Source organism: Diplotaxodon limnothrissa, linkage group LG23 (assembly GCF_057381915.1).
Source record: "Diplotaxodon limnothrissa isolate DT_005_m linkage group LG23, D_limnothrissa_male_GT1.1, whole genome shotgun sequence".
NCBI classification, from domain to species: Eukaryota; Metazoa; Chordata; class Actinopteri; order Cichliformes; family Cichlidae; genus Diplotaxodon; species Diplotaxodon limnothrissa.
Genome location: NC_140617.1, coordinates 14,695,665 through 14,723,255, shown reverse-complemented (window position 1 = coordinate 14,723,255; position 27,591 = coordinate 14,695,665). Strand labels below are relative to the sequence as shown.

At 40.4% G+C, this 27,591-nt stretch overlaps 2 protein-coding genes across 3 annotated transcripts; both read right to left on the bottom strand.

The window, feature by feature from the left end:
- Positions 1–10,439: 10,439 nt before the first annotated feature.
- lrrc8db (leucine rich repeat containing 8 VRAC subunit Db) lies at positions 10,440–14,558 on the bottom strand. Of its 2 annotated transcripts, none has more exons than XM_085347313.1 (2): positions 14,431–14,558; positions 10,440–13,334 (listed from the first exon to the last, which is right to left on the bottom strand). In XM_085347313.1, exon 2 carries the CDS (start codon positions 13,330–13,332, stop codon positions 10,777–10,779), a length of 2,556 nt encoding a protein of 851 aa, XP_085203439.1. In that variant the 5' UTR covers positions 13,333–13,334; positions 14,431–14,558; the 3' UTR covers positions 10,440–10,776. The 2 variants fall into 2 exon arrangements, with proteins under 2 accessions (XP_085203439.1, XP_085203438.1); XM_085347312.1 differs by lacking the exon at positions 14,431–14,558 and adding an exon at positions 13,467–13,515.
- A 1,195-nt stretch (positions 14,559–15,753) lies between these two features.
- lrrc8c (leucine rich repeat containing 8 VRAC subunit C) lies at positions 15,754–27,052 on the bottom strand. Its single transcript, XM_085347243.1, has 3 exons — positions 26,941–27,052; positions 23,153–23,295; positions 15,754–18,695 (listed from the first exon to the last, which is right to left on the bottom strand). The coding sequence occupies exons 2-3, from the start codon at positions 23,288–23,290 to the stop codon at positions 16,449–16,451; spliced, it is 2,385 nt and encodes a 794-aa protein (XP_085203369.1). The 5' UTR covers positions 23,291–23,295; positions 26,941–27,052; the 3' UTR covers positions 15,754–16,448.
- Positions 27,053–27,591: the final 539 nt, after the last annotated feature.

The following is a 27,591-nucleotide window of genomic DNA, read 5'->3' as shown; positions in this document are numbered from 1 at the left end:
ATCCTGAATCCTACTTTGGTATCAGTTTTTCATCATATCGGTTGTCATGTCATGTTACTATCTCATCCTAAAACAGAATATTTCCAAACCCCAGCCTACACCCTCACCCCTATTGTTACTATCATTAATTGACACATGGTTCCTGTCGTGTCATGCAGCCATTTTATCCAGTGCTGAATTATTCTTGAACCTTGTCCTAGACTCTCTAACATATCCCTAAATCTGACAAGTGATGTCTCAGTAGAGGTATTTTTTCATGCCCAGTACCTGTTTCACCCCCAAATAGAAGAAATTTTAGTTCTTAACCAGGGTTAGTATTATGATTGTAATCATGATTTTTGTCATGTCATACACCCATTTTTTTTTTTATCATGACTTCTCCCAGTCTTCTATCCTGTTATTATTAGTAATAATATTTTTTAAAGCTTATAACAGAGCTGTTTTGTCATGCCGTTTAACTATCTTAATCAAAAACAGAGCTGCCACATTGCTTCAGCTATTTGAGCTGAACTTGTGCCGATTCAGATGCATTTTGTCCTTTGATATTGTCCGGTATATAATTTGTGTTCATGTAATTTAAAAGCTAATCCAGGAGTGAGTATTGAAAGCTAGCCTAGGCAGTAAATGCTGCAGCATTTCTTGTTCATGCAACATAATTCTGTCAATAAAGATATTTTCTAAAATATATAAATTGCAGATATCTTATTTTCACATACACCAAAGCTATTTTGTTGTTATAGATTTCATTCAAAACAGATTCTATCCTAAACCCGACCCCTATTACTATATTTGTAGTAGCAATAATAGTAGCATCAGTACAATTAAACCTGTTTCTTTTTCAGTTTACACAACCATTTCATTCAGACTACATTTCTTTATTGTAACCCTAAGTCTGGCTTAAGGGTTAAGGAGCTATTACAAAATTAAAATAGACACTAACCTTTAGGTACACAAAGCACTTCAGATTCTCTGTGTTACGTCTGACTGGCAGGCTTTCAAAAAGTGAGCCTGTGGTGCCCTCTATCTTTGAGTGAAAGTAGAAAAGAAAGGATTACTGGTCAAATGGAAGCAATTATTTCTTGACAGTTTAATTCGGTTGCAGTCATTTGCACTTCACTTAAATTTTTATGACAAGCAGGCACTAATCTACGATTAATATTAAACCGAATAAGAGATTATTTTCCCCACAAAGAGGTTTCTATGTATAACTATGTATAACTGATGCTGAATAATTTGCTTTGAGAAAATGACAAAAGCAACACTTTGAATGTTTTTATTTACAACAGTGTCTACGGGTCACTTTCTTTGGAGTAAAACTGTTCCTTTGTTCTGCCTTTTTCTAACACAGTTGTGGCATGTTGTGTCCACCTGGAGTACTGTTGACCTTCTGCGAGGCAGCTAGCTAGTTAAAGAAGTCCATTTTCAAGGCTGTTCTTGCTCATATCAAAACTCCATTATAGATTTTACCTCCAGGGGAACCCAGGGCTCACAAGGTCCTTGGCAATTTTACCTGAGGAAGAAGCTAAAAGGATTTGAATCTCCAAGGATGGGTGAGGAGGAGGAGGGTGTGAGGACGAGAGTGAGGGTGGGATGCGCACCCCAGGACCCGAGCCCCTAATCTTTCTCTGCCAAGCAGGGAGCAAAGCAGAGCAAAAATGGAGATTTGGAGATGGTTCAGTGACACTGAACCCTGAACATCAGGGCCTCCAGAATTGGTGGAGGAGGCAGACAAACCTTGGAAAAACAAGAGGTGGAAAAGAAGAGCTGAGAGATTGTTGTCGAGGGATTGCCAGGGGAGCTGGTTTCTGCTCCCAGAAATAGAGCATCCAATACATTTAACATATATGAAAGAACAACAGCTCTCTCCTCACACCATCCTTAAGTATGTGTACTAACAAGACAGATGGAGGCCAAAGATGCAGACAGATCACATCAGGACATCTGTCACTTTATGGCAACAGCCTCCTTAATAAGTGACAAGGCTTCCTCACCCGTGGGCAGATGATGGGGGGAGGCGGGGGTTAGTGTCTGAGCAGTGGCTGTGGAAAGCAGCCGTCAAAGTCATGCAGTGCCCCCTTTTTTTTTAAACAACTTGTTCCAATTACAGCCAATCACATGCGATATGTGCCCTTGATTATCATCCTGGGCAATAGACATCAAAGCTGCCTTCTATGGGTGCTGACATGTGGCTGTGCAGTAATTAGTGGACTTCACTGGAGAGAGTTTCATCACCAAATGTTTTCAATATACTGAATGTCTTAATTTGCAGGGAGGAGGGGGGATAGAGGGGTGCATTCATGTTGGGAGAGAATAATGCCCCACAGAAATAATTAAAGCATAATTACAGCTCATCAGCTGTGCAAGTGCTCACAAAGTGCCGTCGCTGAAGATCTGCCGCTTTCCTCGGGCTATCAGACAAGGAGCAGGCCACATTCACATCCAAAACTCACAGCACAGCCCCAGTTGGACCAAATAGATCCTTGTGTCTTATTACCAGAAATACCACCAGGAAAATGACATAACAACCCAAATTCAAATTAATTTATCTTGCGGTTACACTGGTGCTTATTATCCTCAATAAACACCTGCTATTGCTGAGAATATGTTGTCTGCCAAGGACAAACCAGGCAGCATGCATCAAACCAGGAAGCCCAGAATGCATAGCAGGTCGTTAAAGCAATAACTTGTCTCCTTGGCTGACGTGTCAAACTCTATGCTCTGTGCAAGACGGAGATGCACAGATTGAGGAGCCAGTCAACCTTTTAAATTGACATCATGTTAGCTCTGTCCCCAGGATGAAGCATGGCTATGTCCCGTGATGACCACTTCATACAAATATGGCTGGCAGTGCAGTCATGTAAGGAGCAAAGTGCACGCTAAGTGTTTGTGACGAGTACTAAGGCCATTGCTTGATCCCAAGGAAGTAATGAAGGCGGGACTGTAGGCCATGTGTTTTCTCCATCCACCTGATGGCAGACTTATAACAACCCGGGTGTCAGGCCGACTTAAAGTCATGCATCCTCTCTCTGCTGCTGCGCTCAGAGTTATCGTGACATATGTTTACCCCTCCCAGCCCAGAGCTGAGGATCCAAATGGCACAATGGTTGCCTTCAAGTCTGCTCTGATGATGTTACCCGCCCTCTATGTAAATCTGTGTTCATGTGTGAGTGTGTTTGTTTGCATGTGTGCATGATCTGTACGAATGCCAGGATAAAAACAGATCGCCCTCTAGAGGTGAAATACATGCAGAATGAACCATAAAATCACCATAATGATGCTGCTTCAAAAAAGAACATAATGGTAAACTGAAACTCTGCTGTTAAAATGAAAATTTACATATAACACATAATATGTTGTAATAACATGTTTATTATACATTATTTACATACATTTTTACGTTTTTAGTATATGCATCATAACATAATAAGTCGATGAGCACACCAAGAAACAGTTAAATCACAAATCACAACAATAGTCACCCCAAGAACCTTTATATTGTAAGGAAAATGCCCTACAATAATAAAGAGAGAACCCCAACATTCAGAAAACCCCCTATGAGCAAGCACTTGGTAACAGTGGAAAGGAAAAACTCAATTTTAACTCCAGCAGAACCAGGCTCAGGAAGGGGCGGCCATCTGCCATAATCGGTTGAGGGTGAGGCGAGTAAGACAGGACAAAAGACAAACTATGGTAGCGAGCAAGGAATGAATAATAACTAATGATTTAATGCAGAATGTGGTATTAACACAGAAGAAAAACTCATTGCGGCACACCATTAGAAGCAGCCGATGCCTTCTGTTTACTAAATCCAAATTAGGACGTGGTTCCACAGAAGTGGGGCCTGAAAGCTGAACTGAAAATATGTGTTAATTTACCTGTTATTGGTTTAGTTAAATAAATGCATTCAGCTTATATCTAATTACCTGTTATGGCATCAAACATTCAGGAACTTTTTGTAAAGAATGTTGTATAGTACATATATGACAAATGCAAGAAAAACAAAACGCCCCTTTGTCATCATGTAATAACCCCTTAGTGATTCACTATATCTATATTATATCATTCAAGAGCATGCTGTTAAACAGTGTCACCAGTTAGTAAAGGTATTAACTGGGACAGTGACCAGCTTTCAGCAAGAACCTGTGTTGTTTTCTGTTTCAATCAGTTTTGATTAGTGATACAATGCTTCACATTGGTATCGATATTAATACTGATATTGGTATCAGTCCATTACATGACAAAATTACAAGTTTGGATATCAGAAGTAAAACGGTATAATCAAACAAAGATCAGGGTAATCAAAGATAATCAAATAAACTTTGAATGCACTAATGGAAGCTGCATCTCAGGCACAGAATATAAATGATGCTTGGAGCACAGATGTCTAACTCATAAACCATAAATAAAAGTTGGATGTTACACAGAGAGATTTTCTGATTACTTGAAGCCTCAAAGACAGTATCTCTATCATTATGTTTTAAAGTCAGGTGTGATTAAATGGTAAATGGCCTGTATTTATATAGCGCTTTACTCAGTCCCTAAGGACCCCAAAGCGCTTTACACAACATTCAGTCATCCACCCATTCACACACACTGGTGATGGCAAGCTACATTGCAGCCACTGGTGCCACCGGGCCCTCTGACCACCACCAGCAACAGGTGAAGTGTCTTGCCCAAGGACACGACGAAGGAGACTGTCGAAGCCGGGGCTCGAACCAGCAACCTTCCGATTACAAGACGAACTGCCAACTCTTTGAGGGCTTTGAGGGCCCCACTGCATGGTCATAGGCCTGCACTAAACCCTACTTTACCATCTTGGGAATCATAATTTACAAATTAAAAATAATGCTGGATTGAGTAAGAGTTGAAACTAGTGACTGAGACCATGAACTCATCAGGATACTATTTACTTTACTGTACAGTCAGCCTGTGTTGGTCATTAGAAAGAACATTTGTTTAGGGCACTTTCACGTTGCTATCACTTTTCAGACCCAAACGATGCAATCATGTTTATTTCTATTTTCACAGTCTATAGTTGTGTCCACACACAACTATATCAACAGCTTAGCTCTTTAAGGGAGGGGGGAAACAATGTATTGATTGTGTATTTGCATTTGCAGATGTTCAAGGTTGTGATATCAGTACCAACAGACATGAAAAGGGGGGTGTCGAGCCAGCTGTAGTATAAATAAACCTTCATATATCAACATATATCCACAATGGGATGCTTCCTCATCTGAAGGTTTTTTTTAAAATATTTTTAGTTATATTGTAGGAGGCTATATTTTTGGATTTATATTCCATATACTACCCTGTAGCATTGCCCTGCTTTCATGACTTTTTGGAACTGACACAAGTTGCACATCTTAAGTAGAAAGCAAAATTAGGCAATTAATTTTGTATGCCTTAAACATGAGAGTCGTGCCTTATTGGTGCTCTAGAAAGACAAGCTGAATGTCAGGAAAAATAAAACTTAAAAATATAACATGTATAAGATAAAACTGCATATTAATATAAAATAATAAAATGGGCATGGAGCATTGTCATCGTAGCACAATGATCTGTGGCAGTGTGACATGATATAGTTCTGTGATATAAGAAGGTCTGTTTAACAGAGATGCTGAACTCATTTAGCTGGACCACCTACAATCCTATTTAATTTCAACTGGACTGGACCAGGAAAATACTGAATGATGACTTCTAAAGTTTGTTTTTAACCCTCTTAATCAGGGGCGCCACTAAGGGGGGCCCAAAACTTGCTGGCCCTACCAGTGCCGCCCAGTTACACAATTTAGAGATGATAAATGACACAGTTTTTGTTATTTATTAGTAAATTAAGTGCAAATCACTACAGTTTAATTTAACTGGTCCATGTTATTGTCTGATAAACATCTTAGAATAATAAGATAAGATGGATGTTTGAAAGCATATCCAATGTAGTAAATACTACTTGGAAAACAAAAACACACGTAGGAACAAATTATTTCCACAAGGGGGCAACACTACACAAGAAATGTATTATTATGTAGTTTCAGAAAGTCTTCCACATTTACAATGTTTCTTTATAGTATGAAGTGTATCACGTTTGACACCAAATTAAATATTACAGATAGATAGATAGATAGATAGATAGATAGATAGATAGATAGATAGATAGATCTATTTCATTACAGTTTTTTCTGAATGCTTAAACCCTAACTGTGATTCCTGTAGCACAATCTCTAAAACTATTCAGACTTATAGCAAAACCACTCACTGAGTTTGCAAAACTAAAAGCACAAAAACTGCTTTGCACTCAGTTTGCAATTTTGTAACACACACTTTGCAAAACTGTAGGCACAATTCACTGCACAACACTCAATTACCAAATTTCCAACACACTCCTAGCAAAAGTATACACATGTATGGCTATCATTAACACTAATTTGCCAACTGTCTGGCACACTTTCACATGTGAAAACTTTTTTAGATAATTAGTTCACTTTGCAATCAGCCTAAGCACTATAATACAGGTAAGCTGTGTGTGCGGAGTACAATGGAGGGAGCAGGAAGAGTGAGAAGTAGAGGAGGCCGAGGAAGAGGACGTGGAGGTGAAGAAGTAGGATGAAGAGGACGACAAGGACAAGGAGGAGCAAGAGGTTGACGAGGAGGGGGCAGAGGAAGATGAGGAGGGGGGAGAGGAAGGGTAGGAAGAGTAAGAAATAGAATTGCTGATGACATCAGAGCTACAATAGTGGACCATGTAATCAACCGTGGAATGACCCTGAGGGTAGCTGGCCAACGGGTCCAGCCTAACTCGAGCCGCTACACTGTAGCAAGTACCATAAGGACATCTTGAAATGAGAATCGGTTAGTACAGTCACTTCGCACAAAGATTTGTAGCACTGCCATATGCCAATGAGAAACACACCAATACCATTGATGTAAAAATACGGAAATTGTTATTTTACAGAATTGCTAGATGACCAGATGCTGGGGCAGAGGAAGCATGTTCACTGCAGACCAAGTAACCCATATAGTCATTATGGCGATTGCAAATAATCCTATACTTGGAAATAAACACTTGTGTTTGTTTTGATGTGTGTGAATAAACACCAGTACTTGAAGTTTGGATTCCTCTATGCTTATGGATCTATGACAGAAGTAGCTCAAACTGACATAGCCTACCTTGTGCACAGAGGAAGCAAAAGCCAGATGTGTTTTGTATTCATACCATCAGTGTGCAGTTGGCGCATTGTGTGCTTAGTAGATGATGGCTTGTGTGTACTGTTTGATACGGAAACACCATTTTTACGAAGGTGTGAAGAGTTAATCTAGCTGTGTTTGCTTTTGCAAGAGAACTACAATGTTTTGATTATTGGGTGACAGGTTTTCTTATTTGTGTGAAGAGTTTTGCAAAATTAGCCAATAGTTACAATAAATGTGCTTACAGTTTTTACCGAATGCCTAAACACTAACTGTGAATCCTGTAGCACAATTTCTAAAACTAGTCAGACTTATAGCAAAACCACTCACTGAGTTTGCAAAACTAAAAGCACAAAAACTGCTTTGCACTCAGTTTGCAATTTTGTAACACACACTTTGCAAGACTGTAGGCACAATTCACTGCACAACACTCAATTTCCAAATTTCCAACACACTCCTAGCAAAAGTATACACATGTATGGCTATCATTAACACTAATTTGCCAACTGTCTGGCACACTTTCACATGTGAAAACTTTCTTAGATAATTAGTTCACTTTGCAATCAGCCTAAGCACTATAATACAGGTAAGCTGTGTGTGCGGAGTACAATGGTGGGAGCAGAAAGAGTGAGAAGTAGAGGAGGCCGAGGAAGAGGACGTGGAGGTGAAGAAGTAGGATGAAGAGGACGACAAGGACAAGGAGGAGCAAGAGGAAGATGAGGAGGGGGGAGAGGAAGCATGTTCACTGCAGACCACGTAACCCATATAGTCATTATGGCGATTGCAAATAATCCTATACTTGGAAATAAACACTTGTGTTTGTTTTGATGTGTTTGACTAAACACCAGTACTTGAAGTTTGGATCCCTCCATGCTTATGGATCTATGACAGAAGTATGAGCTCAAACTGACATAGCCTACCTTGTGCACAGGGAAGGCAAACGCCAGATGTGTTTTGTATTCATACCATCGGTGTGCAGTTGGCGCATTGTGTGCTTAGTAGATGATGGCTTGTGTGTACTGTTTGATACGGAAACACCATTTTTACGAAGGTGTGAAGAGTTAATCTAGCTGTGTTTGCTTTTGCAAGAGAACTACAATGTTTTGATGATTGGGTGACAGGTTTTCTTATTTGTGTGAAGAGTTTTGCAAAATTAGCCAATAGTTACAAAAAATGTGCTTAAGCAATCAGAAAAAACTGTAAGCAATCAGAAAAAACTGTAATTTCATCCTGGATAGCTTTGGCATGTTCTTCCTGTTATGAATCCTCTCCGCCTTAGCTTCCTCCCACAGTCCAAAAATATGTCTATTAGGTTAAATGCTCATTCTAAATGGGCTGTAGGTATGAATTTGAATGTGTGAGACTCTTTCTGTGTTGACCCTGCAATAAACTGGTGATGAATGTAGTACAGGGGTGGCCAATTCCAGGCCTCGAGGGCCGGTGTCCTGCAGGTTTTAGTTCTCACCTTGTGTCAACACACCTGAATCACATGATTAGTTCGTTACCAGGCCTCTGGAGAACTTCAGGACATGTTGAGGAGCTAAATTAGCCATTTAAATCAGCTGTGTTGGTTCAAGGACACATATAAAACTTGCAGGGACACCGGCCCTCGAGGCCTGGAGTTGCCCACCCCTGATGTAGTACATAGGCATTACTGGTTTTAACAGAAACTCTGTTAAAAAGCAGAAGGTTGTCAGGTAAAATGTGACTGTTGCATTTTTTCATGTAGCCCAGGTGTGTGCAGGTGTCTGGTAAAACAACATGTCAGCAGTTTTCTTACTGGTGGATGAGGAGAAAAACCTGTTCTGGCTAAGCAAAGAACAAACAAACAAAAAGAACAGTGAGATATGAGACATCAAGGCTTTCACAACACAAATATACAGAATAATTTCACATTTTTGTGCATAAAAGTATTGCAGTGCAATTTTATTATAATTTCTAGCATTTCATAATAGCAATAATAACTGTATAGCATTCCTTTATTATGTAACATAGCGCATTTTAGAAACAGGTTTACAAAGTGCTGTGCAGAAAAACACAGAAAACACAATGTAAGTACACAAAAAATACATGAGAAATATACTGATCAGAACAGTACAACATAACTAGACATAACAGTTAAAGTAAAAACAATAATTAAACAAAGCATCTTTGTGATTTGGCTGAAAGGAATATGGTGTCTATTGATTAAAAAAGAAAAAAAAAAGATTAAAGACTGAAGCAGTAGCAAAAGAGGTTAATGGAAATTTCAACATATAGGTGTACATCTTCAAAATGCACGATAAGCCTAAAGAAGGTGGAATACGCTTAATGAGAATATACAGTTAATTGTGGTTTATTGGTTAGTGGTAGTACATGAGGAGGGTGAATAACAGTGAAGGTAAAGACTCAGCTTGTTGTGCATGAGAAGTGAGGTTCCTGACACTAACAGTTTTGAAATGTTTATAATAACAATATAGATGAAGTTGAGATTTTTAAAGGATTCAAATCACATCCTCATTTACAGTCTCCATGATAGATTTGGTTTTGTAGTTTTAAGCACATCTCTGTAATTGTAACTGAAATGCATTGAAAAAAATCCAAAAAGCGATGCCACTTCCCATAAACGGCACCCTGTTATCGCTCGTACAGATTCGATTTGAAAGTAGAGATAAAGTGCTTGATAAAAACAGTAAAACCAGTGAGCTCTGTTTATTATCCAGGAAAATGACAACATTGCTTCTGGAAAGAGATGCTTCTGTTAACTTTAAGTATTAAATATAAAATGTTTGTTAAAAGGGAAAACAGCAAAAACAACAGAAAATAAATAAGGCACACACAAAAACAAAGAAACTAACGTTATCTGATTAAAGTGCTGCCATTTTTGAGAAATAATACTTTTTTTGTGAGAGTTACATGAAAAGATTGATAGAACGTATTCATGCTAAATATAGAGCTACAGTTAGCTGAGCTCAACATTAAAGATTAAAAATACAGAGAAACCACTTTATTTTGTTCAACAAACAAGCTGAATACTGTATGCTACTTATTTAACTTTAAATATGCATGGATTTAATTTCATGGTCAGTTCACAGATTGTAGCGGTTTCCCCATTTTTCCAATCTTTTTGCTAAGCTACGCTAAGCTAATCATCTCCAGGTTGCAGCTTTATACTTCATTGTCAGATCTGGCTGGAGATACATGCAGGCATCAATCCTTTTAATCTCACTCTTTACACAAAATACTCATAATAAAGTTAATCTTAAAAAAACTAACAAATTAAGTCACAGCAGTAAAAGGGGTACACTTTCAATAATATATTTTTTCCCATTAATCTACTATAGATGTTTGTGAATACTATGATTAAGAAGTATAAGGTGTTTGAGGTGCTGCTATGCATTTACAGTAACTAAAAATAAAAGGAAAGGGGAAAAAATCAAGACAAGACACAAGCCATGACATTTCCAGTGGTACCAACCCTGTATTTGCTATGTTTACTGTGTATAACCCTAAAAGCCCAACATGTGCACTAGCTGTTTTCTAGCACTAATGCACTTAAAAAACAAAGACTTGAGAGAAAATGGCCAACATTTGATGTCATATAGGATGTAACTACCGTCCATCACTTAAACATTTACATCCATTAGCAAAAGAAACACTGGTTTCCTGATTGATGCTCTCTTTTACTTCAATTGGAAGTGAGTCAAAGAGATGATCCTCCACAATCAGGCAGCTCCTGCGAAGGAGGGAACACTGACCGAGCTGAGCTGGGAGACGCTCCAGACAGTTTCCCTTCAATTCCAGATGTGTGAGCTGAGAAAGTTGGCCAATTTTCTCTGGAACAGAGGAGATACAGTTGTGGCCAAAGCATAAAGTCCTTAGTTTGGTGCATTTGAACAGTTGCTTGGGAAGTGCCTCGACTTTGTTACCGGTAATGGCAAAGTATAGGAGGTTCTGGAGAAAGCCCACCTCTGGTGGGATTACCACTATAGAATTATGGCTAACATCGAGGTGCCGCAACTTGAGAAGTGTGAATAATGGTGAAGGCAGAGATTCCAGCTTGTTGTGTGAGAGATAGAGCGACTCCAGGTTTTTAACATGGCTGATTGACAGTGGAATAGTGATGATCTTATTGTGCCAAAGTTTGAGACACGTTAGTCTTTTCAGGTGCTGAAAGCTGATGACCTCTTCAATGGTGCGAATGTTGTTGGATTTGAGATCAAGTTCCTGAAGGTTGTTCAAACTGAAGATGGCGTGAGGGATTCGTTCCAGTTCACAGTTATGCAGTTCCAGTTCTGCAAGGTTCATCATTTTCTTCAAACTGTTCAGCACTAAGAGCTTTGTACCATCATTATGAATAACCAACTTTAACAGATGTGGTGACAGATCGGTTATGTTTGTAGGGATCTTTGTCAGGTTGCTTTTGAGGTGCAGAATCTTTAGGTGCCTGAGATCTCGCAGAGACTCAAGTCCAATCAGTTTGTTGTTTTCGGAGTTCAGGTTACCCACCAAATAGAGTTCCCTTAAATTTTTCAACATGTATACCCAGCTAGGAATCTCTGCAACATCTGTGAATTTGACATGAAGGCATCGGAGGTGATCACGAAGGAAAATGAAAGCTGTCTGCTCAACTTTGGCAGGACAGTGGTAGAAGTGCAGGTCCTGAAGGTTTATCATTTGTGAGATCTTCGCTGTTATTTTGGCTTCTGGGATTAATTCTAGTTTCAGAATTTCCAAGTCAGTGAGATCAAACACAGCATCCGGAACTCCAGATAGCATGAAAAGATGAAGTTCCAACTTATCTTGAGGATTGCGCGTCACATGCTGGCGTAACTTGTCAAAGGTCCATTCATGGTTCAGGCTGATTTCGCGAAGTTTATTCTCACTCACCTCAGAGAGAAAAACCCCAAAACGCTTTGAATACAGCTGGTCGTATTGATCAACCATGTGGAGGAGGAATGCAAAGTCATTTTTAACATCAGGAATGTCACTGAAGCTGCTCTCCTCTCTGACCTTTTCAAAGGAATACTCTTTGAGTGGTCGCCGAAAAAGCCAGAACAGTGTGTATATGCAGATCACGCCATAAACGCATATGAGAGCAATATAACTAACAAGGAGCTTGTTTAACATAAATGCCATGTTATGTGTACAATGGAACTTGGTATATCCAGTCAAATGCTTTATTTCAGGCTCACACACATGGTCAAAATCTATATAAGCAACAAACGTCATTGTGTAGCACAGGATCAGAATAAATTTCACAGTTTTGATAACTGTCTGTATGGCATAGAGTCTATAAATCAAATCACTGTCTTCCACATGAGCACGGAATTTCCGAACTTTCTCAAACAGGGCCTTCGCTTGCTCGCCATCTTTCTTGTCCAGTATAGTCATGGAGGGAATTTCACTCACAAGCTTTTCAGCAGAAAAGGTAACCCCAGATTTAGTCAGCACCGGAGCGGACTGGTTCGGACTTCCCTCCTCGCTACTTGTGGACAGATGTTTCAGGAGAGAGGAGGCCCTGGCCAGCCTCTGCTTGTTCTCTGACGAATCCTCGCACGCAGTCTCAGACAGAGCTTTGGTAGTCCAAGGTGATTCAAAACACTTTCCCAGTATGGAAACAAAATGTTCTACTTTTGAGCTTGTTTTGGGGTATTTGAACCAGAAGTTGCTACTGACCATCAACACAATAGTGTGAATTAGGGCAAGGTATGGGAAATATTTTGAATACCAAGGTAGGGCGACATGGTAGCACATCTGGTTGACAAAAACATACTGCTGAAAATCCAGCTTGGTCCTGACGCCTGTAGGATAGGGCTGTCCGATGGTAGCTGGCTGTGTGAAGTGAATGGTAGGCGTGACGCTATCGGGAGGCCTTTTAGCCATGAGAGGAGCAGCTTGCTCCCCAATGGCACTCTCTTTGTTCCAAAAGCCATTGGTTGGCTCTGGTGCTTCAGGTTCCAAGAAACCCCCGGACCGCTCTGGAGTTTGCTCCAGAATGGGAAGACAAACCACTTGGTCCTTAGTTAACTGCATCGTTCCAGAAAATATGGCCAACATCAACATGACAATACCAAGATAATCCATGAAGACATCCCACCATGGCTTCAGTATTCTGTAAGTTGGCTGGATGTCATTCAGGGAGGCTACTTCTGTGAGCGTGAACATTCCTGCAACAGAAAACAACTTTAGTAAGAAAATGTGCATAGAATTATATAACAGTTGATGTTTTTGTACTGAATTGTTTTCACATAATGTCTCGGTCCATAATAAACCCACACATGAAGGAGTCTTAGATGTACCTTGTAAGCTGTTTACAGATATCCTCATCCCAATGGTACTCTGTAAAAGCGTTCCCTGACTTAAAGAATTAAAGAAATTGGGGAGGTGACATGTTGTAGATGTCACGCTGTAATGGACAATTGCAATTTAACTGGTCCAAGTGCAACCTTCTAACCGTTAATCCTGCCTTTTGTTCACTTACATTAAATTGACTCCACTGCAATCACATTTATTCTCGTAAAGCTGGATCCATTAGGGGTTTAGTGAAAAAATGCACAGCTAGTATCCCTGTCTCAAATTTCAGCTACAGCTACATTTCTCAGGAACATTTAGAGCAGACTCAGAGAAGACAGCCTCTTGGGATTGTAGCTTTAGAGAGGAGCCAACACTTGAACTGACACATGATCTGAGATGTCAGTGTGCAAAACAAACGGTGCTGTCTGCAGAGCAGCTGTAAATCCTAAGCATCTATTGCGTCTCTTTTCTGTGCCTGGTTTTCTCTGCACTTTACTCCGTGACACTGTCATAGTGGCTCTAGAGAGGCTCAACATGCTGAATACTGTTTGAGCACTGAAAACACGTGATACACAAACAGCTGCTTCGGTGTTGCTATTTAAAGAAAAAAAAAACTAAATATAATCGTTTACCCCTACGAATAAATCTGTTGTGGTTAAAGCATGAAGGTCACTGTTTTCCATGGGGCTGCAGAGCAGGCTGAGACCGGCTCCAGCAGCAAGACGCATCCATGCACTCAAAACAAGGGGTGGGGGATGTACGTGACGCCTTTAAACGCAGCACAAAAAATCTTCGGCTGCAGAAAATCACCTTCACATTAAAACAGTACACTCCGTGCAGGTTTAATTCTCTGTCCAGCTCCACTAAATTTTATAACACCATACAGCCTGCTAACGTTATTGAGCCAACGCACTGCGGCTACATTTAAAGACCTTAGATGATTTACACTCAAAACAGCCGCATACTCACCTTCAGGGAGTCTGATCCGGTTTTGCGGATGCCAGCAGTACCGAACAACGCCTCTTCTCACTTGCCATGTTTCCCTGATGAGATGAATCCGTCCATTCTTCGCACTAGTTCAACCGTGGGCCTGCCGGCAGAGCTGTAAGCAGCTTATCTGACTACCCCTACTCGGCTTCAGATGGTACGGTCCTCTGCCTCTGACTGGGCGAAACAGCCCGGCACGGCAGCACCAGCTGCTGGAGGTGAACACCGTTTGTTTGATATGCTCGTTCACCGGGGCCGGACCACCTCAGGACTTTGCACCAGGTCCGCGAAACTGTGCATTTTTTATGCGCAGGTGAAATCTTCCCTAATATTGCGCATGTTTTCTGTTCCACATCAGGACCTGATACGACGGCACAGAGCGTTTTGAAGCCCTTGTTTCAATTGACAGCAAGTGCAGGATGACCCACTGAAGTTAGGGACCGTGGCAAAAGTGCAAATGCCACATTTAAAACTGGTTTACCAGAAAAGTGCAAGAAAACACTCAATTTTCTGATTGTCAGCCTTCACTTTCAAACGGGAACATGCGAGCCCTTTTTTATTACACCTTTTAATTAATAAAAAAATCTTTACTGACAGCTGCAACCAAGCCCCCTTTGTTTACAAAGGCACATTGCATTCACCAAAAGGAAAAAACATGTGACCACATCTTGTAATTACAGCTTACAATTTATGGGTAGAAGATTTCATGGGCTTGTAATTACTAAATACCATGTGATAACTGTGAGATAAGATTTCTTTCATTTTCCTTTTTTTGTAGATGCAAAGCATTTTCATAATTGCTGAATCAAATAACATTACTTTAAAAAATCTTACTTAGCTTGGATGTTTTTCCGAGATAACCATCGAAATTATTTTGTAGACACTTCATACCAAATACATATTTTTTTTATCCGAGGCCCTGTGCAATTTCAATAATAATCTTCTTTACAGTTATTAATCCTCAACAGCCAGCAGGTGATGCTTCATCCAACAACACAGTTGAATACAGGACATTGTCCTTTGTGCTGTTTCCTCTTTTAGACGCTTTAGATTTTGCATCACTGGTCAGTAAACCAATAAAATCAAAACTGTATTGCATTTTATTTGCAATATTCTGACATTTAAAAATTCCAAATGACATTTTTTTAAAAACTCAAATTTTATTGGTCAATGACATAAAAATACTGTTCATGAAAATGCATATTTCTTACGCTGCATATTTTTTGCTCACACTTAGAGACAAAGACAAAGACCAGTGTGACATCATCCTTCAGGCTTTTAATGCACTTTAAAATGACAGCTTCCTACAATAGAGAACTGTTTAATTCTAGTTTCATTCTAAGTTTCTAGATTCTATGTATATTCCATAAGAACTTTCCTCTTTTCCTGTGATCCATGTGAAGTAACAGTCTCTTAGATCTAAATATATACAGTACAGCCTAAGGCTACTGGCCTACACATAAATGTGTGGTCATGAATGTGAAGATTTACATTCAGTCATGACGCAGTGACTGGAAATAGGCTTTGCAGAAAGGCTTTAACAATATGGGAAATAAGCTTCTTCCTTCTCCACAGATAAAAGAGAAAAATCAATATCACTTTATGTATATAAAGCTAGAGGCAGCAGAGAGTTATTTTATCAGAGACTTCAGGGAGAAAGAGCTGACCTGGCTGTATCAGTGACTACTGATTAATAGACAGATGTGAGACTAAAATAAAACTTTTCTTAAAACTTTTAGAAAGAAAAGGAACACTTTCTCATAACGCGGAACTCTCTCTTTAAGATTGAGTAGTGGCCATATAAAGTGTCCCTGCAGCAGCCACACTCAATGTGACAATAGATGAATATGTCATTTTCCTTCAGTTAATAAAACAAAAGAACAAAAAGATATCTCTAGCATGTTTATAATGCTTAAATATAACAATGACTTCATATTAAACAAATGCTCTGAATTGATAGACAGAACAAACAGCAGGCACTACGGCTACAGTAAGGCATCTCACTCAGCCTTCATTTGATCCCTGACATCTGAAGGCAGAGTTTCAAACAGTGTCTCCTCAACTATAAGGCCACTGCGCTTCAAAGCGCGACAGAAAGCAAGCTCCTGTGGCAGGAACTCAAAGTGGTTGCCTTTGAGCTCCAGGTAGGTCAGAAGAGCTAGATAGGATATTTTTGGCGAGAGTTTGGACAGCGAGTTCTTGCCAAGCTTTAGCGTTTTCAGCTTTTTGCAAAAGAACAGTTCATCTGGTAGATTTTCAATTTTGTTGCAAGAGACAGAAAGGTACTGCAGGCTCTGAAGAACTCCGATTTCTGGAGGAATGAAACGGATGTCATTGTTGGATAGGTCCAGGTAGCGCAGCTTGTTGCACAAGAACAGGTGTGAGGGCAATATCTCAATCTTGTTGTGGCTGAAGTAGAGGTGCTCTAAGCTGCCGAGTTTTTTGATATGCTCTGGGATGTACATGATGCTGTTGTACCAGAGTTTGAGGCAAGTGAGCTTCCGCAGATGCTGGAAGCTGACAATTTCCTCTATCGAACGAAGGTTATTCTCTTTCAGGTCAAGCTTTTGCAGACTTGTTAGGCTAAAGACTGCATGCGGAATGCGCTCCAGATCACAGCGTACTAGCTCCAGCTCTATTAGATTGGTCATCTTTTTCAGGTTGTTGAGCATTACTAGCTTAGTGCCATCGTTGTGTAAATAGAGTTGCTGCAGATGGCTGGAAACATCCACAATCGACTGGGGTATCTTGGTTAAGCTGCTCTTAAGGGAGAGTATTTTGAGACACTTCATTTCCCGCAGAGACTCAAGAACTATATTCTTGGAGGCATCAGAGCTGAGGGACCCAGTAAGATAGAGCTCCTCTAAATTTCGCAGGCCATACATCCAGTTTGGAAGTTCTCTGTTGTCATCGAACTTCACACGAAGCACTTTCAGGTTCTCTTTGAGGAAGGACGTAGCAGTTGTGTGCAACTTTAAAGAGCACTGGTAAAGAGACAGCTCCTGAAGATCTTGCAGCTGTGAGATTGAGGCAGGGATGGTGACATTGTTGATTAGTTCCAGCTTGAGTGACTGCAGCTCTGTCAGTTCAAAGACAGTGTCGGGTAAACCAGAGAACATAAACAGCTGTAGTTCAAGTTTGTTGTTGGAGTTGGTCTGGAGTCTCTGACGCAGTTTCTCTGCAGTCCACTCATGGTTGAGACTGAGCTGTTTCAGTTTGTTCTCACTGACTTCGGAGAGAAAAACTGCAAATCGTTTGGAATACAGTGGGTCATACTGATCAATCATGTGAAGCATGAAAGCAAAGTCATTCTTGACATCTGGGATGTCACTGATGCCCGTTTCCTGTCGCACATACTCGAATGAGTATTCTTTCAGTGAGCGGTAAAACAGCCAGTAGGAGGTGTAGAGGCTTGTTAATCCATAGACAGACACCAAGAACAGGTAACAGCAAGACAACTTAGAAAAGAGATGAGCCATGGTGTGATTGCATTCAAAGACTTTGTAGCCTGTCATGTTCTGGATCTCCTCGATACCGTTGCAACGTACTGTGTTATTTACGTTATTTACTAGAGCGCTGTTATAAGCAATGATCACAAGGAATTTAAACACCTTGAATACAGTCTGGCAAACATACATGAGGTAAAGGATATCTCCTTCCTCAACATGCAAACGGAACTTCTTCACCTTTTCGAACAGAGCTTTAGCTTGTTCACCCTCCTTTTTATCAAGAACACTTGCTGATGGCTGGTCAACAACAATCTTTTCGGCAATAGAACGCAGGGACTGCGTCTTCTCGAGGCTGCCTTCCCCCGGAGACATAGGAATGTTAGACCTAGAAGCGGTGCCCTTTTTATGATCCTGTTCTTCTGGATTTTCTCCAGACACTTCCGACAAAGCTCGTGTGGTCCAGGGAGAGTCGAAGCACTTGCCAAGCATAGAGATAAAATGCTCTATTTTAGAGCTTGAGCCAGGGAATTTGAACCAGAAGTTGCTACACACCATGAAAACTAAAGTGTGCATGAGCACCAAATAGGGAAAGTATTTGGCATACCAATGCAAGGCATTCTCATAGCACATTTGGTTGATGAAACTGTACTGTTGAAGATCTAGATTGGTCTTCAGGCCTGTTGGTACAGTTGAGGTGTTGGACTGCAGATGTAATGGTGACTTCAACCCTACTTCACTGCTGTTGTCTGAAGGCAATGATATTCTCTGAGGAAGGCATATAATTTTATCGTGCATTACCTAAAATGAAATAAAAAAATATATATATATATATATTAGAAAGAAGAAATGCATAATAAGGCTCAGTCAGACACAGAAATTAGTGTTTTTCAGATTTCATGCAATGAAGGGTCCACAGTTAAGCTTTTGTTAACTTAAAGGTGAGCCTTTGAAGGAACTACCAATGAAAGCAAAGGACACTGCTGATTGACGTGTGATAAATACCATTAGAACACTAGAATGTCCCCTAGAAATCAACCGTCAGGTACAATCAATGAGCAACAAGCCTTTGTGGCTTAAAGTGCTAAATTGTTTCTCAGTTACGTTTCAAGGGTAATTTGCTTTCCCGAAAATAATTCACAAGAACATTTATAATGAGCACATTTTGACATTTATATCCTTGCAGGTTTCAGCAAACCAGCCATAGGGCCAAAACTGGTAACCCCGGAAACGGAGGATTAATCATAGGGTGGCTACAGTTGTCAAACTGCCTATTGGGTCTGTTGTAACCTAAACCATGATCTTTTATAACCTATGCAAACCTAAACTCGGTAGTTTTAATGGCTGAGCAAGAAAACATTTCTCAAGAGTTAAAATATTTTATGCAAGAAATAAAATAGTGGTGCCAACCCTCGACTCAAGGACATATGATCCTAAGACAGCATCATATGTTTGTCCTGAAGCAAGTATTACAGTATTTTTTTTTGCAGGGAATATGTGTTGAATTAGAACATGCACTGCCTCAACCCAGGAGACATTACGCAATTAAGTAGTTTAGAGCATAATGGTCACTGTGATTGCTTTCCAGATCTGATAAGCCTTCAGTATCATAGATCTTTTCCTCAAACTGAATGTCCCATATCACGTGAAATAACAAAATGCTACCCTGCATCTTCCATGTTTTGCTGGCTGTTACTGGTCTGAATGTTCGCATGGATAAACACTGCTTCTCCAGAAAAAGAGAAGCAAAGTCTTTATGGCATTTCCCATCTTTGATTAGACAGGAATCGATGTCTGATCAAAACACCACACTCACTCCATTAGCTTGAATAACACCAAACCCTCCCCCGCATCCTCTGATGTCTCCTTCCTCAACGAGCTCAACAACTTTTATGCTCGTTTTGAGCGAGGGAACCCCACAACCACAACCAAAGCAGACATGACGCCAGACCACCAACCTATGACTCTCTCCCCCACCGATGTAGGAGCGGTGCTGAGCAGGATCAATGTCCACAAGGCTGTAGGCCCTGATGGCATCCCCGGGCGTGTTCTCAGAGCGTGTTCTGGGGAGCTTGCAGGAGTGCTCACAGACATATTCAATCTGTCCTTGGCCCACGCTGTGGTACCGGCCTGCTTCAAATCCACCTCCATCGTCCCGATACCCAAAAACTCCAACCCATCTTGCCTCAATGATTACCGCCCAGTAGCACTCACCCCCATCATCACTAAGTGCTTAGAGCGACTGGTCCTAGCACACTTCAAATCCTGTCTCCCCCCCACCCTGGACCCCCACCAATTCGCATACCGCCGGAACAGGAGCACAGAGGATGCAGTCTCCATCGCAATGCACTCTGTCCTCTCACACCTGGACAACAACAACACCTACGCCAGAATGCTGTTTATAGACTTCAGTTCAGCATTCAATACAATCCACCCCTCACAACTCATCAGGAAACTGACAGACCTGGGCATCAGTTCCCTCATCTGCAAATGGTTACTGGACTTCCTGACCAACCGCCCCCAACATGTCCGGCTGGATAACCGCTGCTCATCTACCATCACAATGAACACCGGTGTACCACAAGGCTGTGTGATGAGCCCTTTCCTCTACTCCCTCTTCACCCACGACTGCAGACCTGCTGATGGTTCCAACACCATCATTAAGTTTGCAGATGACACCACGGTGATTGGCCTCATCAGTGACAACGATGAGGCCGCCTACAGGGAGGAGGTGGATCGTCTGGCTGAGTGGTGCGACAGAAACAACCTGCTGCTTAACACCGAGAAGACCAAGGAGCTCATCGTGGACTACAGGAGGAATGCTGACCCACATCCACCCATCCACATTAAGGGGACGGCTGTGGAGCGTGTGAGCAGCTTCAAGTTCCTGGGAGTCCACATCTCCGAGGATCTCACCTGGACGACCAACTGCTCCAAGCTGGTCAAGAAGGCTCACCAGCGCCTCTTCTTCTTGAGGACTCTGAGGAAGAACCACCTGTCCTCAGACATCCTGGTGAACTTCTATCGCTGCACCATCGAGAGCATCCTGACCAACTGTATAACAGTCTGGTACGGGAACTGCTCTGCCTCGGACCGGAAGGCGTTGCAGAGGGTCGTGAAAACTGCCCAGCGCATCGCCGGAGCACCACTTCCTGCCATAAAAGACATCTACAGGAAGCGGTGTCTGAAAAGGGCTGGGAAAATCATCAAAGACCCCAGTCACCCATCACATGGACTCTTCACCCTCCTGCCCTCTGGGAGGCGCCACAGGAGCCTCCGGACTAAGACCACCAGGTACCGGAACAGCTTCTTCCCCACAGCTGTCAGACTCCTGAACTCTGCCTCCTGACATCTGACCCACGTTAAACTCATGGACTGAACATACACACACCCACAATGGACAACTGTACCCTCAAACACAATAATAACATGGACTGAACCACCACTCACAACCACTAGCACTTTATATAGCCTCTGTAGAAACTATCTACACCCTCACTTATCTTAACTGCACTACTGTATAGCTCTGTGTAAATAATCATTCTGTACATTCAATAATCTTTAATCCTACAACTGTTTACAACTTGCATAGTTCCCATTTCTGTATAGCTGTATATCCCAGATTCTGTAAAGTTATTTATTTCATATTCTGTATAGTTTTTCATATTTATATCCTGTTCATATCCTGTACATAGCTTGTACTCACTACAGCCTGTACATACTTATAGTTATAGAATATTCACAACATACTTCATACCGTGTACATTATAACATACCATAATAGACCCATTTCTGTAATATACTCACATATCTATATTATTGCTAATATATATTGTAATATATCTATATCACTAAAGCACTTCTGGATGGATGCAAACTGCATTTCGTTGCCCTGTACCTGTGCATGTGCAATGACAATAAAGTTGAATTCTATTCTATTCTATTCTATAAGGAGGTCAAAACGAGTCAGTATTGACTGCTAAAGGTTGAACTATTTGTTAAAAATCAGACACATTTGCACTGTAAGGAGAGCCCTCTTCTGACTGCACCTGTAACACAGATACAAAAAATCCAGTACATCCCAGATACACTGCTGTTTTGATTTCTGTTTTTCTACCATTTAGCCTTGCTACTTTGTGCATTTTCACTAAGAGAGAGCCGTGCATGGATTTCAGTAAGCCACAAAAAGTTACCACATTATTACAGTGCATATAAAGCATTCTCTCATTAACTTTACTTGGGTGCTCTACGTAACCTGATTGCATGTAAACACACTGAGCGCTATCCACCAAATGGCATCAGTAAAAAACAAATGCCTTAGGCGTTTACTTGTAATGTAAATAATGAAAAACAGCTGCTTGACTAAGAGATGCTAATGACAGGAAATGGGGCTCAGAGGAGGAGATGTTATGTGGACTCTGTTTACCTGTTTAAAACTCAGATTCTCGACCCATTTTAGTGAGAAGTGAGGACATAAAATTAATCACTATAGTAAGCAATGCAGTTGCGCTGCAGATATCACAGACAGCAATGCAAAGTCAAGTCAGTGAAAGTCTCTGAAGACTGACTGATTGATCTGCAGAATTTTAAAAACTCAAACTATACAGTAAGTGACGAGATTTCTGTGTCAGGCAGCGTAATACGTTTACATAACTGACTTATAAACTAAACTTGGCTACAAAAAGAATTGTTCACTCAATTTACAACCAATCAGATCACGTCCAAACACTGTAATGGTGAGAATGGGAAACAATGGCAGCTTCCAGCCTGATAAATTTCCTGTTAACATTTTTCTTAAACTGTTTTGGTATCATTTCCAGGATTTACACTAAAGAGTTGTTCAACATTAAAAAAAAAGTCCCTATTTCACACAGAGAGTGAAGTCAAGTAGCGCCTCAGGAGTTAGGAGTCTTCTGTTTACTAAAAGTGGCTGGGCGGTTAAAGTTTCCACTGGTACACTCCTGATGGGCTGAATGCCTCCCTTGCTTTACACAGGCTGGGTTGTAAAAGCACATAATTAGTGCTTTTTTGAGCTGGTTCCAAAGCAGAAAGCAAAGCAGTAATGTTGCCATCTGGGAGAGTATAGACTTTCTCTGAGTCTAATTATTGTTAAATTTAATGAGAAAACTGTAGAAAAACTTCTCTTATCACATAAACAGAATGTTTGAATCCAAACTTGTGGGTTACTGTGTATTAGCTACACTTCCATTAGTCTCTTTCTTCAAGTAAATACATCACGGTGAGTCAGTCTTACTGACCTGAAGAGTACATCCAAAGACGCCAATCATGAGCATCATTACAGACAGATAGTCAGTGAACACATCCCACCACGGCTTCAGGACTCTGAACGCTGTCTGCTGTTCAGAAAACTGCCGGAATTCCATCACAGGAATCATGGTGCCTGTTACAAAACAATGGAAAAGAACACCACATAACTCTTAGAGAGTACAATTGGGAAATGTATTAGCCTCAGAGAGAACAATGACATTATTAAATTCACAGGGGATTCCTTTTTAAAGCCACTCACCACCAGTGACTTTTATGATGCATCTTACATCCCTTTTGTTGTTGTTGTTTGAACTCTGTCACATCTTTAATGTTTGGCTAACCATTTTAATTTGGCTTTTGAGTATTCTGCTTTTTGCTTATCAGTCAAAGCAGTTACTTTCCTTTCAAAGCTGCCAAAAATGTTCATTTCTTAGGTTCCATTAAAGCTCCCAAACATTTTTACCAAATATCAAGCCATTTTTCCATTGTTTTCTTTTTAGCCTTGAAATATCAAAGCTTTCAACAATATTCCAGGACCAAGCCCACAGGCCTGGGCATTCATGTCATCATAAAGTAGGGTGGAGAAACTGTTAAAGGACACAATATGTGGACTGCAGCCCAACGTTGTGGGGTAATCAAGGCAATCTACAAACTTGGTCCACATCAAGGGACTGAAACATTAAATGTCAAGGATTTGTGGTAACATAACTGGGTGTGGAGGCTTCCTTCAAAGTCATTATACTTTGACTAACATTTCAATTAACAATGTTAACACTTCACATTAGCTTAATACAAAAATACTGAAGTAAAATTACCAATTTAAACAATCTGCATTCACTAAAAGAAGATTAACCACTAAATAAAAGTATCTGGATATAGATGAGTTTCTTTTGTGCTTCCAGTGTTAACTATTGGCCATACCGGTATGGTATTGGTCCAGAATTTCACAATCAAAACCCTGTATTTTCCTACTTCCCACAATCCAGATAGACTAGTTTTGAACCCTGAACTTTCTCTCTTTGCCCAAACCTCATCTCAAGTGGAACTCTGACATTGTGCAAATGCCCATCTCAAATGTAATTTATTAAGAGCCATTCTATACATTGGACTATAAACATTACTCATTCTGACAAGTGTTTAGACATGAATTTCACAGTCCAAAAGCCCACTGGTTTTGCAGAGTCGGTTCACACCTGGCAACACGATGACTAACAAAACTGATCATAACCAATCACAGCACTTAGCTTGTATACACAACAGCAAGTTGTTGGAGCTATTAATCTCTTTACAGGCTATTTAAAGATTAATTTTGTTAAAACCAGTAGCATGAAAAAGAGCAGTCCCTCACACTGTCATTATGTGGTCACCTTCTTTAAAGTACTGCAGCTGCAGGATCCTGTTTCCAGTGTCTGTCTGGCAGTAGCTTGGTTACACTGTCATTTAAACTGAAGAGGCATGTGACAAACACTCTCCACACTGATTTCTGTAGTAAAACATTCCAGTGTGAACTATATAGTACATAGCATGTCTCTACAACCGGAAAATGACTGAACGATCTAAATAGTCGTCAGATTATAAAGTGCAACATTTGATCATATGCAGCTCCACAGTGGTAAATAGCTACGGTCAATAAAACCTTGTCTTGCATTATTAATAAGTTTAGCCGTAAGGTATTCTTGAACATGTTGCTAAAAGACTGAAGCTTTTAGAGACGTCATGTTTTTCATAGTTCAATTAAGTTTTTTCACCTGGAGTGCCTTTATCGATTCTTCCATTTCACAATCATAACAACAGGAAGGAGTGAGAGAAGCTCTTCAGGAGATGTTTATACGAAACCGTGGCAGGCTTTAAAGGGTCGGTTAGGTCACACAGCAAAAATTATCTTTTCTCACTTAGCTCCAAATAACAATGCAAATAAGTGTAAGTTTCAGTGTTTTGAGATATCCATCTCAATGGAATTTTGTTTATTGCATTTTTTTTAATTTGTCTTTAAAGAATTCTAGCAGCTACATTTTTAACTCTGGTTTGGCCACATTTCTACTCATAAAGAAGTTTATGATGTTGACAATTTAATCGATGCTAAATTTACTCAAGTACTGCATGTAAGTAGCTTCTAGAGTCAGCGTAATATGAAACTGTCATTTATACTATGTCGCTATTTGTGGAGGAGTTTTAGAATTCCTGTTTCAGATCCATGGCGTTCTGGCTGGACTGCAAACTGGTAGAAGACTGATTCCATCTTATTGCTGTTTTATTGCCATCTTGCCACAATAAAGTCACTTTGAAGACTGCAACTTATTAAATTTCTGTTTACGTGTAAGGACTCTGGTTCCGGGATACTGAACAAGCTGAAGTCATCCTACTAACAAATGTATAATCCAGCAAACAGAGTGTTAGAATAGTCTAATGTGCTTGATACGAATGCACGGACAACTTTCTCAGAGTCAGTTTGAGATAAGAAACTTCTGATCTATATTTTTAAAGTGATAGAAAGCAGTTCTAGTGACTGTCAAAACTAAGACCATTCACCAAAACAGATTCCTGACTTGCTCGCTGTATTTCAGAGCAAGGGATGATAAATATGAACACATTTTCTGTCTGACTTTTTTGGACCTCCAGCAAATATTACCGTCTGGTCTGTGTTCAGTTCTAAAAAGTTTCGAGACATCCAACAATTAATGTCATCGGTTCAGCTCATTAATTTGTGAAGAGAGGTTAGATCATCAAAGTAAACCATGTACAACTGTGTATCATCTGTGTAAGTATGATAGAATATATTAGGATTCTTTATGAAAGCACCAACTGGGAGTATGTAAAAGTTAAAGAGTTATCGACCAAGAACAGACCCCTGATGGACCTGCATGTGTGTGTGCAGAAACACAATGACATCATTCCCCGCAAACAACAAACTGAATGTGTGTAAAACCAGCAGCACATCCCTAATTTTATAATATGAATTTCAGGGATGAATTTCACTGCTGTCCTAAAAGAAAAAGTTTGGCCTAAACAAATGTATTTACAAGTAAATTCAACTCAGCTGATAACAAGTAATTTGATGATCATTTGAAAACATGTAATTTGATGTAACTAATTTCTTAATAAATTATTTTACATAAGCACTGAATTTTATGGTGTTTTGGGTTAGTTTTTTTTCTAGACCCTGAGGGCCTCCATAGTTTAATGGGGTGGGGGGAGGGTTGAACGGGCTTCTGTGAAGCCTACACTGTGTTAGGTAAAGGAAAAATACTGTCTTGGTACTGGATGAGTCAGCCATTGAATTGAACTGACCAGGCCATATCCTTGTCCCTTCCTGACAGGAAACTTGTCTGAATCCCAGATATCCAAAAACAGACATGTTTGGAACACACCCAGCCACAGGCATACAACAAGTCCTGTCTCATTAAGGACATGGGGGGAAAAAACCCGCCCGCACTGCGGGACTGGATTTCTCTTTTCTAAGGAGCTACTTTCAAGTCTTTAGACTTTAATGTAAAACGGAAGCGCCGGGAAAACCTTAAAACGTTTTTAGTGGAGATTCAGTGGTGCTCTCTTACAGCGGTGATGTCCACTTTCCTGTAGGCAGATTGCTCTGTAGCATATTCAGACCCTATTTATATAACCGGGACGTAAAGTAACGGTAATCGGGATAACTTGTAATTTGAGAGGCGCTCCGCCGAATATAACTGCGTTATTGTAGCTCCGCTGCGCGTTTGGACAGTGAAAATCCGTCTATCGCGTCGGTTCAACATCACTGACAGTGTTAACGGTAAATATTTACCTTCTCTGAGATGCGAGCTGGACTCGAAGATCTGAGTTGTCGGGTTTCAAGCGATGAAGTCTCCGATCATGATGTGCGTGGCCGCCTTTTCTCCTCTGCCTCTGACCGCCAACCTTCCTAGATCCTCTGCCAGAGCATGCAGGCATGTATACTGTGAGCCACAGGGGCGTGGACATCTCAGGAAACCCCAGCAGATGTTTGTAATGCATGGAAACTGCAGCTGGCTGCTAGTATTGATGACAATAGTACTAACATTAAGGCTTATTAAAAATGTATGCATTTATTTGACTTTCAATACAGCTGAAAAGTAAAATTCCTTTATTAAAACTCATCAGTATACTCTCAGAGTATCGGTCTCAAACAGTCAAGTTTTTTTTTCTTTACTCAACTGATTTGATCAGTCTTTTGTTGGATGTTTGTTACATTGCAGATCACAATTAAACAAAGTGTGTTTACAGCAACAACATTAAACTGTTCACGCAAGAGCAAATATGCCAAATTTAATTGATCAAAAATGAGATATGTTTTAACACGGCCTTTCTAATGAATGCATGGTAAGTATGTAAGTAACATAATATAAGGACTGGCAGTAAAGTTGTTTTTTTTTTAAACTCCATAAAGTATTAAATGAAAGGTGCTCAGTATGCAAAA

Excerpts from the sequence above, each read along its gene's own strand:
- lrrc8db (XM_085347312.1), bottom strand. The coding sequence starts at position 13,494 with ATGAGGATATCTGTAAACAGCTTACAAG. Across the intron at positions 13,335-13,466 it reads ATCTGTAAACAGCTTACAAG|GAATGTTCACGCTCACAGAA; the intron begins GTACATCTAAGA and ends TTTCTGTTGCAG.
- lrrc8c (XM_085347243.1), bottom strand. The coding sequence starts at position 23,290 with ATGATTCCTGTGATGGAATTCCGGCAGTTTTCTGAACAGCAGACAGCG. Across the intron at positions 18,696-23,152 it reads TCTTTGGATGTACTCTTCAG|GTAATGCACGATAAAATTAT; the intron begins GTCAGTAAGACT and ends ATTTCATTTTAG.